General features: G+C 39.8%; 1 protein-coding gene across 11 annotated transcripts in view; it reads right to left on the minus strand.

Annotated features, from left to right (window-relative positions):
• Positions 1-18350, minus strand: part of EML6 (EMAP like 6) — a 309966-nt gene that overhangs the window by 77814 nt on the left and 213802 nt on the right. For all 11 annotated transcript variants that reach the window (XR_012121243.1, XR_012121246.1, XR_012121255.1 and 8 more), the window contains 3 exons: positions 15693-15869; positions 5073-5274; positions 4847-4973 (listed from right to left, as the gene is read on the minus strand). Coding sequence is in view for 7 of the 11 variants with exons in the window: in XM_073213154.1 (XP_073069255.1) it covers positions 4847-4973; positions 5073-5274; positions 15693-15869 (506 nt within the window). In the remaining 4 variants the exon portion in view is untranslated. The remainder of the gene's footprint in view (positions 1-4846; positions 4974-5072; positions 5275-15692; positions 15870-18350) is intronic.

Below are 18350 nucleotides of genomic sequence, written 5' to 3' on the forward strand. Positions count from 1 at the left end.
AGGCTTCACAGCTTCCCGAGATCCTAGATGTGGGACTGGATGCATCTCCTGGTTGAAACACTGGGATATGTTTCTTTGGGGAAGGGATAACTGCATTTTTAATCATATGTGGATTAAACTGAAGCATTTTAAGAGTTTGTCTGTAACCAAAAGAAAGGTGGAGTGTAGTAGACATTTGGTATTTTGGGTCCATCCAGAAATCAATTACTCTAATTATGATACTCACATTGGATTTTACTTCTGGTGGAGGTGCTGACACTGCTAGTCTCTGTGTGGCATGTTATTACCTCCTTAGGAATCATCAACGAAAAGCTCAAATTCCCAGATCACAGTGATTGCTTTAAGGATGGTCATGTGACCAACAGAGCCAACAGTACATCATAAGGCATTTGAGGGATTTGTGAATCAGAGGCAGTTCTTTCCTGCTGGTTTTGAACCACAGAGACAGTAAAATCTAGGCACTGGAGCCATTTTGCTACTTGAAGAATTGTAATAACCCAGAGGAAGCAGAACTGACATATGGATAGAGAATGTAATCCTGGCAGCAAGATTTGAGCTCCCATATCAAGTGACACCTGAAGTCTCTCTATCCCTGGATTCTCAGGTGTGTGAGCCAACAGGCGTCTTTTGCTCAGGACAGTTTGGGTTGGGTGACCTTATGAATAAAAAAAAAAGAAATACAAACTTGGCATGACCTTGATAATGGGGTGAAAGAAAAAATTTTATAGACAACTCTAGTAAACTGATATGGAGCAAACTTTAGGGATCTTATCATCTCATAAGTTTGGGAGAAGAACTGTTTTTACTGAACTCAAATTACAGTATTTTGGTTCTAACCCTTGTGCTGTGGTAATGGTAAGCCTTTTGCACCTTAAAATTCTTAGAAAATTTCCTCCCTTCTGCAATTTCTCTTCTCAGAAAGAACTCCCTGATATTTAAAATATTTATTAGATACTAATTTCAAGATTGCAGATGGACAGAAGTCATAACATTGAGAAACCATGGCAAAGTAGAAGATGAGGGGAGAAGTTGAGAGCAAGGTGGGTGGGTCAGCTTGGAGTTGTAAATTTGGGAGGCAGGTGAGGTTTGGAGAGGTGGCTCTAGACAGGATTAGATGTAGCCAGCTGGATGGGTGGGTGGCGCAGCACCGTAGGGTCTAGGTGAGCCCTAAAAGCATGGATTCCCCAAACTGGGCAGCCCTGCCTCCTGCCGCACAGGACAGTTGAGCAGCAGGCTTCCCCAAGGCTCACCCAAAGTTGGGGATTGGTTGGACAAGTGTGACTAGGTGCAGGAGGCAAGACACCCCATTGTGCTGCAGCAAAACTGGAGTGGGGAACCAGGGTACTTGATGAGCACCTGTGGGGATTCCACATTTGGTAGGTATAGTCCAGCATTCTTTTGGGAGCAATTACCACTTTCTGTCAGCTTTCCCATTTCTCAAAAGATTGGAATTGAAGATCATATGACTTCTAAAGAATAAGAACTCACAATGTGTTAGAAATTATACAAAGAAGCATGAATTCAAAGCCTAACAGCTATTTTAAAATCAAATAACTGAGTCTAAGTAGAAAAGATGAACAACTATCCGAAATTTTAGGGATCAGAATTCAGTTGCTTAAATGATGATTGAGGCTAATGTGCCACTGCCTTCAAGGGACTGTTTTCAATATGGCAGATGCTGCATTCATCTCATGCTTTCTAAGGTGCAAAGGGATTTAAACTGGCAATAGATGTGTCTGAAACATTGGTAAGAGGCAGAATAGGTCCACACCAGGCAGGCGTGCCAAGAGCACATCTCTTACAGTCCTTAAGTATTTGTCTCCCATTCATCTAATTAGGGCCTGTCTTGGCCCAGGTGTTTAGGAAAGGCACCCAGGTATCTGCAGATATACAAAGGAAGGAACAACAAAGGGAAGGTCAGGGAGGACCCCTGCCTCTGGAAGCAGCAGGCCTTGAAGGAATCAAAGGGTGCAGCAGCAGGTGTGGCAGCTCTGAATATTCCCAGGAAGAAGCTGGGTACTGCCTGGCTCATGTTCCTATTGTCGGGGGCCCCCAGCATTTCTCTGTCTCTGCCTCATGCCCAGGATGCTGGAGTTCACAGAGCCCATTTCACACTCCAGGTGTAGACTCAGATGAGCTGTCTGCCCGACTATTGTCAAGAGTCCTCCCTGCCCACCTTCATTCTCTCATCCTGCTCCCTCACAAATTCTCTGCATCTCCCACCCTGCCTGGCACCCCTTTCTTCCTTCTGCTGTTCAGAAGCTGCCTACCATCCTTATTTCAGAGGTCAAGTCCCCCTGAAAATTACTGACAAGACTGATGGAGACTGCTTGTTCTTGGTTCTGATTAGGATTTGCCTCAATGGAAGCTGCTAATTAAGACATCATTTACTCTCCTTCTCGGCTCGCCCCCACTTCCTGGTGTGGTCCCACTGTGCTCCCAGCATGCTGTGCAGCTGGCATCCTCCTGCTGGTTACAGCCCCTTCTGGGAACTGAAGCTGTCAAGGCTTTTTAACTTATCAAGGACGTTGCTCTCTACAGAAAAGGCTTGATTATTCCTCTGTACCCTGTATTTATCTTGAAATTGTTTTCTTCACTACACTCCAGTGAATTATTTTTTTAAATGCCAGTGGAGTTTGGAAATGCCTACACCTATAGCTCATAATACTATGAAGCATTTTTTATCTTTTGTATAAAAAGAAATCATCAATCCTGTGTATGCTATTGTATGACAAGGTCCCAATTCAATATGATGAGAAAAACGAGGGAGCTTAAAAATTCTGGATTTTAAGACTGAAAATAGCAAAAAAAAAAAAAAAACCAAAAAACCCCACAAACCACTGAAAACTGTTTTTAGGGTCCTCTCTACATTCACCTCTCCTACTTCTTCCTAAATTGAGCAGGTATGGGATTTTCACAGACTTGCCCAAAGAGACACCAGGACAAAGAGAAGTTCAGATGAGTCTCAGTTTAGAAACCAACTACCATGCTTGGAATTAGGAATCTGGTTAGATTTCTACATTTTAGTGACCAGGCTAAAGCTCAGCATGACAAAGCACTGGGTTGTACCAGTCAGCTAGAAACAACCTTGGAATAATAGCCAAGTCAACTCATTTCATAATGTTATGTGAAATTGGAACACTTAGGTAATCTTTTTTAATAGAATGTTTAGTTTAAGCCAAATGGTTTTTAGACTGTATTGTTTAGGTGGGAGGCTTAATAATGCATTTATGACCATATGGTTCTTTTTTTCATTTATTCTCAGAATTAGATCCTTTAACATTATTTCCTCTTGTGGCCACTAAAAGAACGATGTGCAGGCCAGATAAACTATATAGACTACTATAGGAAAATCTCTACCATTTGTTTAATCAAAAGAATACTGTATTTCATAGTAACATCTAACAAAGATATTAGGCAAGAATTAGAGATTTTCCCCATCAGATTCAATCATCTTGTCTATAGTACACCCACTGTTTATCAAGCTTATTTTAGAATCTGGCACTGACTGAAGTAAGAGGAGGAAATGATATTTTGTTCTTTGTATCTAAATTCCTACCTAATAGTAAAGCTAATAGGTCCAGTTTATTAAATAATTATTATTAGGCAGAAAGCCTGATAGGTCCAATTTATTAAATAATAATTATTGGGCAGAAACACTGAATGCAAAACAACCTGAATCTAATTATACATCATGAGACTTATGAACACTGAACTCTTAACAACATGAAGAGCCCACAGGGAATTCTTACAACACCTTTGAATTCCATGAAGTTTCTTTTAGATGTTAGCATTTTAATTCAATATTCATCTTCTCTAGTATGAATATGAATTAATAACTGTAGTAATTATGAGTTTAAAAAAGAAATGCTAAAGTATTTAGCTATATTGATTCTTGAACAGTACAGGGTCTCGAACTGACACAATTGCATGGTTCCTCTAATACATGGATTTTTTTTCAGTTAATATATCAAAACATTTTTTGGAGATTTGCATCAGTTTGAAAAAAACATTCTCTTTTCTCTAGCTTACTTATTGTAAGAATACAATACATAATACAGATAACATACAAAATAAGTGCTAATTGACTATTTATATTATATGTAAGTCTTCCAGTCAATAGTAGCCTATTAGTGATTAAGTTTTTGGGGTGTAAAAGTTATATGCAGATTTTTGACTGCATGGGCAGCTGGCAACCCAACTACTATGTTATTCAAGTGTCAACTGTAATTCTTTTATCAATACTTAAAATAGCACAGCTAAAAGGCCTAAAATAATACCAGAAACTGTCTTTCTACATAAAGGATCCAAGGCAGCAAAATCAAATTGGTTAGGCCTGGAACTACCAACCCCACCTGAACAAACCTGGGCAGGTAAAGACACAGTAAGAGAAGGTACACCAAGTGAAACAGTGTGACACACAGACCCTGGTTAGAATGGAAGACTGTTTTTTTACAACCACAAATATTATTGCAGGACCTCAGACAGCCACCCTTCCTCCCACCCCGAGTCAGCATGCTTTCCTGTCAGCTATCACATTTGGGACAGCTGTTAGTCTACCCTGACATCCTCTCCAGGCAAGGGAAAACCTAGTCCCATCAAAACTCATGTCTGTTCTAGGTCATAATTCCATAACCATTTCTGCCAAGTGTAACCCATCCCGTGCCACATAGTGAGGCTGTAGGAAATTCTCCCCAGCTCAAGTCTGCATATAGGTCCAGACATTGTGCATATACAAAAAATACTAGCTTAAGTAGTAACTTTGAGGCCAAAGAAAATACACTGATTGCAATGAGTTTCTTTGCATTAAGTACACCAAATGCAAGCAAAGCTGGCAACACCATACCTTTCTTCCACTGAAACTTCTTTCAGCTGCTGGTGTGGCTTGGTGCCTTCCATTTCCCTGATGCTCACAGCATAGATCTTGGTGGTGTAATCAATAGCCTTCTCTCTGGCGACGTCACTGTCATAGCCTTGAACAACAGAGAGACATGGGGGAGTGGAGCTGGCCTGCAGGGATCCAGACGGGATGGGGGGGATGGTGCAGTGCTGCAAGGTATTTGGGGGCACACCTCCATCCTCCTCTGCATCAGTATCTGACTCCTCACTGTCCACCAACTTGCTCTCCTGAGTCCCCACAAACTCCCGCGTCCAGATCATCAAGGCTGTGTCGGCGCCACCTACTGTGAGCAGCACAGAGTCGTTGTGCAGCCATCTCACGTTGGTGACGTGTGCGCTGTGCCCCACATACTTCTTGAACCTTGCATGCTGGCCCTGTAAAGCCAGAAATTGGCAATTAACCCATCTGGAGTCTCATTACCCCCTCTCTGGACTATTTCATTCATGTTGTTTTCTACAGTGGCTTTTACTGGATGCAAATTAAACAGTTCTTAAATATTTAAGCAACAATTTCACTACATTTCTCTAGAACGGAAGCTCCTTGAGGGCAGGGACTAGGTCTTTTTTCCCCTAAAATATTACCTGGCTCCTAGTAGGTCCTCAATATTTTGTGAGGCAATAAATAAAATGTTATACCACAGAATTTTTTCTGGAAGCCTAAGAAGTATGTAAAAAGCTTGTTTCTATTCCCCTCAAATATCAAATGTGCCTTCTCCACAGGCTCTAGTGTAAACTCCTAACTGTGAGTCTGGCTGACATTTGAGATCAGAAGTATCTTCCCAGTCATTCCACACAGTGGCTTTTGTACCACAGCCCAGGCTGTGGCAAAAGAGCAAGGGACTTCTTATAATCCTGGGGCTTTAAGTAAGATTTAAATAAACACAACAGTTTCTGCCACAGATGCTACAAATAATTTTTAACACTGGAAACACTCAAATAGTTGACTTTAAAATAAAGTAAGCTCTTTTCCAACAAATACAACCAAATAAATAGAACCCAGTTTATTAAAATTTATTGAACTCTCTTCAGAGTGGCACTCCCAGGCCACACCACATTTTCCCTAAGTGAGGAAGGATGAGGGTGGAATATGAGTCAGCTGCTCACTCCGGGGCAGTCCTAACAAGCTCTGGGAAGAAGAAGCTAGCACCAGAAACCAGCTTCCATTTTTGGCTCACGAGCCACAGATTGGCAAAAAGAGCTCCAGCAGGAGTCATTTAAGAGGGAGAGCTTTTCCATCCTCTCAGTCACTCCCAGGGAATACCTTATGCAATGTGGGGAGCCACATGCACTTTCTGAGGTCAAGAGAGGGCCATCGGCATCCCAGATTAAAGCTGTTCAGTAATGGATAAGTGGCTTCCAGAAGGTTTGGGCTGGCATGCCTGGGAACCTGAAACCAGCACAGACACATGGCAGGAGACAGGTGCGGGAGAGTGTGTGACTTTGAAATACTCCTAGTCAAGATCTCTCTGTATTTGGCTGACCCCTACCTGACAACAGAGTGGAACCACCCACTACTCAGCAAAGTACTTTGTCTAGAAAGATTAGGAAAGCAAACAGGAAGGCAGTATTTCCAGGAAGCACTCCAGAGTCTCTCGTTTTCTAGAGAATAGGCAGGGCAAAATAAAGATTTCAAAAGGAAACCACTGGGTGACCATGTGCAATCCAAAAGGCGTGGAAACAGAACAGTCATAGTGGCTGTGGCCAAATGTCTTATGGGTCTCCCTGCTGGAAGCAAAAGCCTGACCATTATATCTACTCTAAATGCAAGCAAGTTTCTTACAGGGAGGAGAAAGGAAAAGCTTGAGAAATGCTTCTTTACATTTCTACTTAGATGAGAGGAGACAGAATTTCTTGACAGGATGGGAGAAAGAATCCAAAAAGAAAGGTTCAGGGGAAAAAATATTCTAAGGTGATTAGAATCAGGTTGCAGAGGGAAAGGCAAGGAAAAACTCTGAATCACTGAAACTATTTAACAAAGCTCAGATTTTTCCAGCAGAGAGTGATTCAAGATTCTCAGAATAGGAAACAAGATTACTGCTCCATGGAACAATAAAGGGAATTCACAATTACTACACGTTTCTAGGAAAGCAACTGCTTCCCCAGGAGGAAGAGGCTGGCAGGGGTGTTTAGTGGCTCCCTTAAGGCCTACAGAAGGAGCGTCCTAAAGACCTGGCACAGCCAGTCAGACCAGCTGTCTTTCTGGGTCATCATGCCAAACTACGCAATTCTGTAGCACCCATCAGGACTCACTACCACAACTTTCCATTTCCACTGACTCATGAAAGCACAGAGAATCTGGACTATGTCTCCAGAATGCTGGTTGTTAACTGCTTTTAGGTGAGAAATTTATCATTCTGATGAAAGCTATGCCCCTTCACCTGATGTTCACAACATTTCACAAATAGTTTCTCTGTAAAATTTAACATGCAGGGTTCCTATCTGAAGAACCATTCTCTAGAACCTTTGACACATTCTGAGATGAAACCTTAGAACTTGAGAGTGGGCTTTAATAATATAAATGACATAGCAGTATTTTAACTTCTCTGGTATCGCAGAAGGGCACAGGTAGGGAAGGGAGGCTCTGAGAAGGAATCTGCTAGCTATACAGATGGTGTCAAAGGACAGAATTGGGTTTGCTGGTGGGTGGTGTAAGGTACTGGAAAAATGTGTGGGCTCTGGCAAAGGAGAGTCTATCTCAAGGAGGCTGGAAACAGTGTAATTATCAGGGGACAAAGATCTCCCCCAGGAAGAAGAGGCTGGCAGGGGTGTTTAGTGGCTCCCTTAGGGCCTACAGAAGGAGTGTCCTAAAGACCTGGCACAGCCAGTAAGACCAGCTGTCTTTCTGGGTCATCATGCCAAACTACACAATTCTGTAACACCCATCAGGACTCACTACCACAACTTCCTGCTTCCACTGACTCATGAAAGCATGGGAAGCAGGAAGATTTTAAACTGCATATAACTGAATATACAAGGACACACGTTTGTCATGAAAGAAAAATGCCAGGAAGAGAGGCCTAATAACTCATAAAAAAGAATAACAATGAAAAGGGTCAAGAAGAAGACATGAATGACACTAGAATCTAACAAATGGACCTTGAACTTGGACAAAGACAGAGCTGTGTGGTAATATCTCATAGGTGTCACTACGGCTTGGTGGCGTGAACCTCAGTGCAAGAATACTACAAGGATGATGTCCTAGACTGGTAGAGTTTCCATAACAAAATACCACATGCTGGTGGCTTAAACAACAAAAATTTATTTCCCACAGTTCTGGAGACTGGAAAGTATCTAGTTGATCATTCCATTTATACGAAGTTCTGGAACAAGTAACACTAACATATGGTGAAAAACATTGGAATAGTTTTTTCATTTTAGGGTGGAATGGAGGTGGGGATTGAGCAGGAAGTTAGCAAGAAGAAGCTTCCTGGAATGATGATAATCTTCTACCAGTTGATAGCTATTTGGATCTACAGGTGTATGTGTTTGTCAAAGTTCACCAAAAGGAACCTTAAAATTTGTGCATATCAATTACATATAAATTTTACTTTAAAAAACACCATTAATATTTAATGCAATGAAACAGAAGTGCCTCAAACCAAGAACACTCTACCTGGCAAGATTATCATTTAAATTCAAAGCAGGAATTAAACAATTTCCAGATAAGCAAAACTTGAGGGAATTTACCTTCCATAAACCATCTCTGTTTTTAAAGGGACTGCTCTAGATAGAAGTGCTTCTAGGCTAAATAGCTGTCACTAGAGAAAATAAAACCACAGTAAAGGAAGTAGACCAATTAATTACTAAACAAATGTAAAATTAAATCAGCTACCCACAAAGTCAGGCAAGGGATACACAAAGAGTACACAATATGATACCTAACATATAAAGAGTGAAGGAGGAAGAAAAGGGAGAGGGAAAAAAAAGAACATTTAAATTGTGTTTGTAATAGTGTAATAAGCAAGTTAAGTTAGACTGTTAGATAATAAACAAGCTGTCCCTGAACCTTTGGTAACCATAAATCTAAAGCCTGCAATAGCAATAAGTACATTACTATAGATAACCACTCTAACTGTAAATGGACTAAATGCACCAATCAAAAAACAAAGAGTTACACAATATATAAAAAAGCAAGACCCATCTATATGCTGCCTACAAGAGACTCACTTCAAGCCCAAAGACATACACAGACTAAAAGTGAAGGGATGGAAAAAGATATTTCATGCAAATAGTAGGGAGAAAAAAGCAGGAGTTGCAATACTTGTATCAGTCAAAATAGACTTCAAAACAAAGAAAGTACCAAGAGACAAAAACAAGTAACAAAAAGGACACTATATAATGATAAAGGGGCCAGTTCAAAAAGAGGATATAACCATTATAAATATCTATGCACCCAACACAGGACCACCAAGATATGTGAAACAAATACTAACAGAATTAAAGGGGAAATAGAATGCAATGAGTTCATTTTAGGAGACTTCAACACACCACTCACTCCAAAGACAGATCAATCAGACAGAAAATAAGTAAGGAGACAAGGCACTGAACAACACATTAGAACAGATGGACCTAACAGACATCTACAGAACTCTACACCCAAAAGCAGCAGGATACACATTCTTCTCAAGTGCACATGGAACACTTTCAAGAATAGATCACATACTAGGCCACAAAAAGAGTCTCAGTAAATTCAGAAGGACTGACATGTACCAACCGGCTTCTCAGACCACAAAGGTATGAAACTAGAAATAAATTATGCAAAGAAAACAAAAAAGCCCACAAACACATGGAGGCTTAACAACATGCTCCTAAATAATCAATGGATCAGTGACCAAATAAAAACAGAGATCAAACAATATATGGAGACAAATGCAAACAACAGATCAATACCCCAACTTCTGTGGATGCAGTGAAGGCAGTTCTAAGAGGGAAGTATATAGCACTAAAGGCTTATCTCAAGAAAGAAGTGCAATCCCAAATGAACAGTCCAAACTCACAATTAATGAAACCGGACAAAGAAGAACTAACCCAAAGTCAGTAGAAGGAGGGACATAACAAATATCCAAGCAGAAATAAATAAAATTGAGAAGAATAAAACAATAGAAAGAATCAATGAAACCAGGAGCTGGTTCTTCAAGAAAATAAACAAAATAGATAAAGCCCTGGCCAGACTTATCAAGAAAAAAAGAGTGTACACACATAAAAAGAATCAGAAGTGAGAAAGGAAAAATCACTACTTACACCACAGAAATAGAAAGAATTATTAGAGAATACTATGAGAAATTATGTGCTAACAAATTGGATAATCTAGAAGAAATGGACAACTTTCTAGAAAAATACAACCTTTCAAGACAGACTCAGGAAGAAACAGAAAATCTGAACAGACCAATTACTAGCAATGAAATGAATAGGCAATCAAAAACTACTGAAGAATAAAACCCTTGGACCAGATGTCTTCACTGCTGAATTTTATCAAACACTTAATGAAGACCTAATACTAATCCTCCTTAAAGTTTTCCAAAAAGTAGAAGAGCAGAGAAAACTTATAAATTCATTCTATGAAGCCAGCATCACTCTAATACCAAAATCAGGCAAAGACACCACAAAAAATAAAATTACAGACAAATATTCCTGAAGAACATAGATGCAAAAACACTCAACAAAAAATTTGCAAACCAAATTCAAAAATACATCAAAAAGATCATCATCATGATCAAGTGGGATTTATTCCAGCGATGCAAGGATGGTACAATAATAAAAAATCCATCAACATCATACACCACATCAACAAAAGGAAGGACAAAAATCACATGATCACTGAAAAAGCATTTGACAAAATTCAACACCCATTTGTGATAAATATCCCCAACAAAATGGGTGTAGAGGGCAAGTACCTCAACATAATAAAGACCACATATGACAAACCCACAGCCAACATCATACTTAACAGCAAAAAGCTGAAAGCTTTTACTTTAAGATAAGGAACAAGACAAGGATACCCACTCTCCCCACCTTTATTCAACATAATACTGGAGGTCCTAGCCATGGCAATCAGACAACACAAAGAAATAGAAGGCATCCAGATTGGTTAGGAAGAAGCTAAACTGCCACTCTTTGATATGACATGATATTGTACATAAAAAACCCTAAAGAATACATGCCAAATCTGCAAGAACTAATCATTGAATTCAGCAAAGTTGCAGAATACACATAAAATCTGTTGCATTCCTATATACTAACAATGTACAAGCAGAAAGTAAATTAATACACATAAAATCTGTTGCATTCCTATATACTAACAATGTACAAGCAGAAAGATGAATCAGAAAAACAATTCAAATCACTTTTGCATCAAAAAGAATAAAATACCTAGGAATAAACCTAACCAAAGAAGTGAAAGACCTATACCCTGAAAACTACAAGACACTCAGGAGAGAAATTAAAGACACCAATAAATAGAAATACATCCCATGCTCATGGGTAGGAAGAATTAGTATTGTCAAAATGGCCATCCTGCCTAAAGCAATCTACAGATTCAATGCAATCCCTATCAAAATACCAACAGCATTCTTCAACGAACTAGAACAAATAGTTCTAAAATTCATATGGAACCACAAAAGACCCCAAATAGCCAAAGCAATCCTGAGAAGGAAGAATAAACCTGGGGGGATTATGCTCTGCAACTTCAGCTCTACCTCAAAGCCACAGTAATCAAGACAATTTGGTACCGGCACAAGAAAAGATCCATAGATCAGTGGAATAGAATAGGGAGCCCAGACATAAACCCACACATATATGGCCAATTAATATAAAGATGCCATGGATATACAATGTGGAAATGATAGCCTCTTTAACAACTGGCATTGGCAAAACTTGACAGCTACATGTTAGAGAATGAAACTGGATTATGGTCTAACTCCGCACACAAATGTAAAATCAAAATGGATCAAGACATGAATGTAAGTCGTGAAACCACAAAACTCTTAGTAAAAACATAGGCAAAAATCTCTTGAATATAAACATGAGCAACTTTTTTCTGAGCACATCTCCTCAGGCAAGGGAAACAAAAGCAAAAAGGACAAAATGTAACTACATCAAACTAAAAATCTTCTGTACAGCAAAGGACACCACTAGTAGAACAAAAAGGCACCCTACAGTATGGGAGAATATATTTGTAAACAACATATCTGATAAGGGGTTAACATCCAAAATATATAAAGAACTCACATGCCTCAACACCCAAAAAGCAAATAAGTCAATTAAAAAATGGGCAGAGGATCTAAATGCACTTCTCTAAAGAAGAAATTCAGATGGCCAACAGGCACATGAAAAGATGCTCCACATCGCTAATCATCAGAGAAATGCAAATTAAAACCACAATGAGATATTACCTCACACCAGTTAGGATGGGCGGCATCGAAAAGACTAGGAACAACAAATGCTGGTGAGGATGTGAAGAAAGGGGAACCCTCCTACACTGTTGGTGGGAATGTAAATTAATTCAACCATTGGGGAAAGCAATATGGAGGTTCCTCAAAAAACTAAAAATAGAAATACCACTTGACCCAGGAATTCCACTCCTAGGAATTTACCCCAAGAAAACAAGATCCCAGATTCAAAAAAACAAATGCACCCCTATGTTTATTGCAGCACTATTTACAACAGCCAAGGTATGGAAGCAACCTAAGTGTCCATCAGTAGATGAATGGATAAAGATGTGGTACATATACACAGTGGAATATTATTCAGCCATAAGAAAGAAACAAACCCTACCATTTGCAACAAAATGGCTGGAGCTGGAGGACATTATGCTCAGTGAAATAAGCCAGGCAGAGAAAGACAAGTGCCAAAAATTTCACTCATTTGTGGAATATAACAAAGCAAAACTGAAGGAACAACAGCAGACTCACAGACTCCAAGAAGGAACTAGCAGTTACCAAAGGAAAATAGGGTGGGGATGGAGGGAGAAGGGGATTAATGGGTATTATAATTAGCACACATAATGTAGGGGGGCACAGGGAAGCAGTATAGCACAGAGAAGACAGTAGTGACTCTATAGCATCTTTCTATGCTGCTGGATGGTGACTGCAGTGGTGTTTGTGGGGGGGGGAATTTGATAATATGGGTGAACGTAGCAACCACAATGTTGCTCATATGAAACCTTCATAAGATTGTATATCAATGATAACTTAATAAAAAAAATACCATCTGTAAATGCCGAACTATAGGTGATGATATATATGCTGAAACATTCAGGGGTAAGTATTCTGATGATCCTAATTTAGAATTATAGAGTCTAGCTATTGGATTTCTAGGAGTTCACTGTATCATTCTTTCAACTTATCTGTATACTTGAAAATCTTAACAACAAAATGTTGAAAAAATATTACACAGAAGTTCAATATATAAAATAAAAAACACAGTGACTCTGGTTGAAGCAAATGTGGGGCTCCAGTTGGCCCAAACCTTGTTCCCTGGGATTGTCCCTGAGGGACTTCCCTAGAGCTCTGTGAGTTGGAGGAACACACTTTGAAATTACTGCTATTGACAGCCCACCTGGTCAGAATGGGGATGTGGATGATAAAATTCCCAGTACCAACAACAAATCTAGCTCAGGAGAGGCTACAACAGCACAGTGCAATAGTACTATGGGTATTTTAGCTGTGTAGGCATCTGCTAAAACCTGAATCTACTAAAACCAGGTGTCACTAACTTGTTGACTTGTCTCGCTAAAGATCTCATTTCAAAAAGTTTAGAAGTTGCAAGGAAAACTGCTACATAGTACTGAATTCTGATCAAATAGGAAGGGCTAGTAAGGGACGGTGAAGTGATGAATCATTGGGAGAAGGCTACCAGGTCACTTTGGAATTTGGGATGGACAATGAAGCAACACTGGACATATATGCAGAAATGTTCTTAGAAAAGGGTACCAAAAACAATAATCTGATGAGATATTAACAAATGAAGAAGGAAAGAAAAAGGCATCTAAAGAAGTGGCTGCAGAGGGAACTTGTGTTTTAAGTGTACAAATGATGGAAGAGGGAGCAGATTAGCAAGGATGAATACAAAAGTCTTGCACAAACAGCTTCAAAATAGTTCCAGGAATGCAAAGTCAAAAACTAAAACAAGCATAAAGGTTTTTAAAGATATTTAGGGCTAGAAGGAGAATAGACAAAGGTGGAGACACTTCCTCCATCAGATGGTTTAATATGAACAGAAAGCAGATTTACTTATCTCTTCTATTAAAGACAGTGCTTTTCAAACTAGAAATGGCAAAATAGAGTTCATGTACTTGAGTGCAGGTACCTTCGGATGTTACCACAGAAATAAGGTCAGTAATAGCTAAGGACTTTAGAATCCAGCAGACGTGGTGTCAAACATAAAAGGGCTCCTGGATCCAAAAGGGAAAACAAGTAGACTCTGGCAAATATTGATTCATGAGTTGATACAACCTCTGGAAAGTTCTAGGGTGAATTATTACACAGAAGGCAGATAAGTACATGGAAAATGAAGTAATAATTGCCAGACAACAACAGGAGTTCACTGTGAACTACCCACCTATCTTCTGTTAGTTGGTTTATTGTAAGGAGGGATACCAGGGACATGCTCAATGTGGCCAAAATTTCAGCAAGATACTTGTCAAGTTATTGATGTTTTAGACATATAAATTGAGCACCATAACAGCATAGTCAGACAGACTTAAATGTCTATTACTGACTGAAGAACTGTAACTCAATGTGCACATTAATGAACAGAATGTCAAACTGAATGGGGGTTCCTGGTGATGGTGCTTCATTGTTCATGCCTCCCTCTTTTTGTTTCCAGGATATAGAACTCACACTTGTGATGCCAGAAGGGAAAGTAAATACTTGTAAAAGGTATTTGAGATGTTGACAGGTTGGAACAATGAGACCAGATAAAGAAGATAAATCTTATTTGGTCAAATATAAAGTTCTGTACTCAGATTTTAGAAAATCAATTGTATAATTAGAAGATGGGAGATAACCTGAACAATTTGGGGAAAGACATCCATGATTCAATTGTGTAGAATGGCAGCTAAAGTGTTGATGTCATTTTAGTTTGATTTAATGCATGTATGAAATCAAAAGAAGAAGATGAATCTCCCCTGTACCCCGAGCTGGTCAGACTGTGTCTGAAGCACTGAATCCAGTCTTAGATGAGACCATTTAAAATGGAGTGTGCTCAGAGGGAGGGTCAACAGGAAACTGTCACATGGGAGAACAGCCGAAGGAACTGGAGATGTTTAATCTAGAAAAAATGAGACTCCAGGGAGTGGAAATATGATCTTCCTACCACCGCTCTTGGGGAGCTGGAAGTATTCAGTGATGATTCAGAAAGTAGAACTTTGGCTAAAGAGAAAAATCCTTCAGCTCAATAGGGAGCTAAACATTTTAATAACTGGAGCTCTTTGAAAAAGAAGTGGGCTGCTTTGTGAGGTAGTAAGATCTTCATGTCTAGTAGTATGTTAGTACACTTTAGAAAGGTACCAGTCCAAGATGCTGTAAAGAAAATTCTTACTTTGTGGTTTGTAAAATGTTGGATTTGGTGACCACAGAAGGCCTTTCAAGGGGGAATTTATGCCATCAGAATCTGATTCAAATTAGTTAACTTAAAGGCCATGAAGGCTTTTATAGAGCATAAATAAGATTATAGATAATAGTACTGATTGCTTATGCTTTCAATACTTAAAAGTCCATTTAGATAGAACAGATAGATAGATTCAGGGTTATTAATGACACTGAGCAAGTATATATAATAAACATGAATATTACCTTGACAGGATATGAAAAAAGCTTAACAAAACCAAAATCATCTCCAGTGGCTAAGAGGGAACAATCTTTGGTAAGGCTGGCAGCATTTACATCAGTCACATCGCTATGAGCCGGCCAGATTCCCTCACAGGTGGGCCCCAGGACACAGGTCCATGTGTCCCATTCTATCCTTTCAATCTTAAAAAGAAGGAAAGAAAATTAATATATTTTTGCACAACCTAGAACTCTTTTTGTCTTATGTAAAAGAAACAATTTGAGTCTCAGTAGCTCTAAATGATAACTTTCCCAACATTAGGCATGTGTGTTGTGTGCTGAGGTGCACAAGTACTAAGTTGTGTTTGAAAAGCAGCATACGCACTGTCCTAACAAACCAGCATTTCAAATATCCATATATATTTCTCTAGATAAAAATGAACATTTTGGAGTTGTGAATATCTGACAATAATGAAATTTTTAGTTCTTACCTACATATTTATCACTGTATAAGCTATAAGCCTAGATCAGCGTTTCTCAATGTCAGCACTATTGATGCTCAGACTGGATAATTCTTGTCAGGGGCTGTCCTGTACACGGTGGTATATTTAGCAGCATCCCTGTCCTCCACCCACTGGATGCCAGTTGCACCTCCTCCCCTGACTGCCCCAGGCACTGCCAAATGTCCCTAGGAGAGGAAGCAAAATTGCTCCCAACTGAGAACCACTGAGCTAGATTGATAATGGTGTTAATTATTTAGGAACCTATTATAAAAAGTCACAAGACATTTTTTTTTTTATTAAAGGACTACTTCCTTGGAGGAGAGAGTAATATGATCCTCCAGGTAGCTTAATATCCTTTATGCTCCAGAGTGACTACCTTAAACATTTGAAAAGCTGTTCATATTGTATTACCAGGCAAATACATTTTTATCCTTTAAAACTATTTTGTCTGAAATTCATGAGCAGAAGATTTGAAATTCATATAGGTTAAATCCTGGTAAAACCAAGGCTTTCTTTCCTTTTTTTAAATGAAGCAGTAACAATGAACCGTAGTAATAGCACTGTATAGGACTTTCTAGAAGATCTGATCTCATTTACTTTCATTCAAGATATGCTAATACATCTTAGCATTGCAGTTCTTCAATAAGCACTTTAAAGCCCCGTGTAAAAGAGTATTAAAAACATCATTAGAGAACTGGGGCTTAAAATTCAAGACAAGATCTCTCTTTGGATTTGAAACTTCTTTGCACACTCTCAATGCACCTTGCCTCTATTTCTGTTGCTTTCTGCCTTCTGTCCCTGCTTAGATGAGAAATGACAAGATAAAGATGCAGCCAGGATTTTGGTCGTAATGCGGGGAGGTACTATACATGTTTTAGTCACAACTCTTTTTAACACTGTGTTGCTTCCGGATATGTGTGGAACTTGAGCCAAACAGCTGGGGCTGGCTCTGGCAGCTTGGACCCTCAAGTAGGGTCACAGACTGAGATGACTTGAGGTGGCTGCTCAGTAGTTACCTTGGTTTTTTGAGCCGAGTTTCCCACACTCCTTATGTCCTAAACTGACCTGCACAGGAAGAGAAGTTGAGAACCATCCCTGCTGGCTCTACAAGCAAGCTTTCTGGCCGCTGACTTACTTCCAGGCTCCAGGTTACTTCCTGAGACTGTCCTTGTCCATCCCCAGTGCCACCACCCTGTGGGGCACCTTTCCCGGCCTCACTGTCCAGGCAGCAAGGGGGATGCACTGGTATTGCTCATACTGTGGCAGAATGCCTTTGGCCAGATTGGACATTCTGCTCTCCGGGACAGCAAACATCTGACTTGCAAGCTACAGAAATTGCATTTAAAATGGAGCATTAAGAATGACCCCTGAACCCACAAAACCCAAAAAGACTAAACTTGTTCAAAACTCTGGGACTTAAATGGAAGGGGAGTCTTCAGGCGGTCTCTCCCACAGCCCCTCGCCTCAGGGAGATGTCTTATTATCACCACCATTTTCAAGAGGAAGCAACTGAGGTGGCCATTTAAGTCAGAGCCTGCTTAGGAAGCAGAGGAGAAGGTAAGCCCAGAGAATTGGCCTCCCAGTTTAGTGCTGCTTTAACTGCACTGTGCTGCATCAGAGGGATTCAAAAGGATATTTCAATATTTGTCATATTTAACAATTAGCTGGGTAAGCTTTGTGCTGGTTTTATCATGCTGTTCCTTAAATAAATTTTTTTTAGAAAGAGGATTTTCAAAATCCTTCATATTCTGTTGAAGGGCCTGACAACACTGGTGACTAAAACGATGAGCTACCTCTTTAGTCCTCTCGGTAGAGGCAATACCAGAATGGGCCAGGCCAAAGAAACATCAGCTGAAGGACTCACAACCAAAGATCAACCTCTGCCAGAAGTGAGCACTGCAGAGTAACAGATGAGCTCTTTAGAGCCACAGGCTGAATCTCCCTCTGGTACATATGCTTTTACATAATGATTGCCCACCTGTCCCTAGTTGGCCTTGTACTCCTTCACCATTCGGTTGGACAGCACTTTATTTTCGTATACTTGTTTTGGAGCACCAGAACAGAAAGGGAAAATCAGGTGAAGTAATGTAAAATGATGTTTAAATACACAGAAGAAATCTGAGAAACCTCATGGTCCAGGCTGGGGAGCCACACACACTCCTTTCTAGACTAAGAGCATAGC

Source organism: Manis javanica, chromosome 1 (genome assembly GCF_040802235.1).
Source record: "Manis javanica isolate MJ-LG chromosome 1, MJ_LKY, whole genome shotgun sequence".
Taxonomy (NCBI): Eukaryota; Metazoa; Chordata; class Mammalia; order Pholidota; family Manidae; genus Manis; species Manis javanica.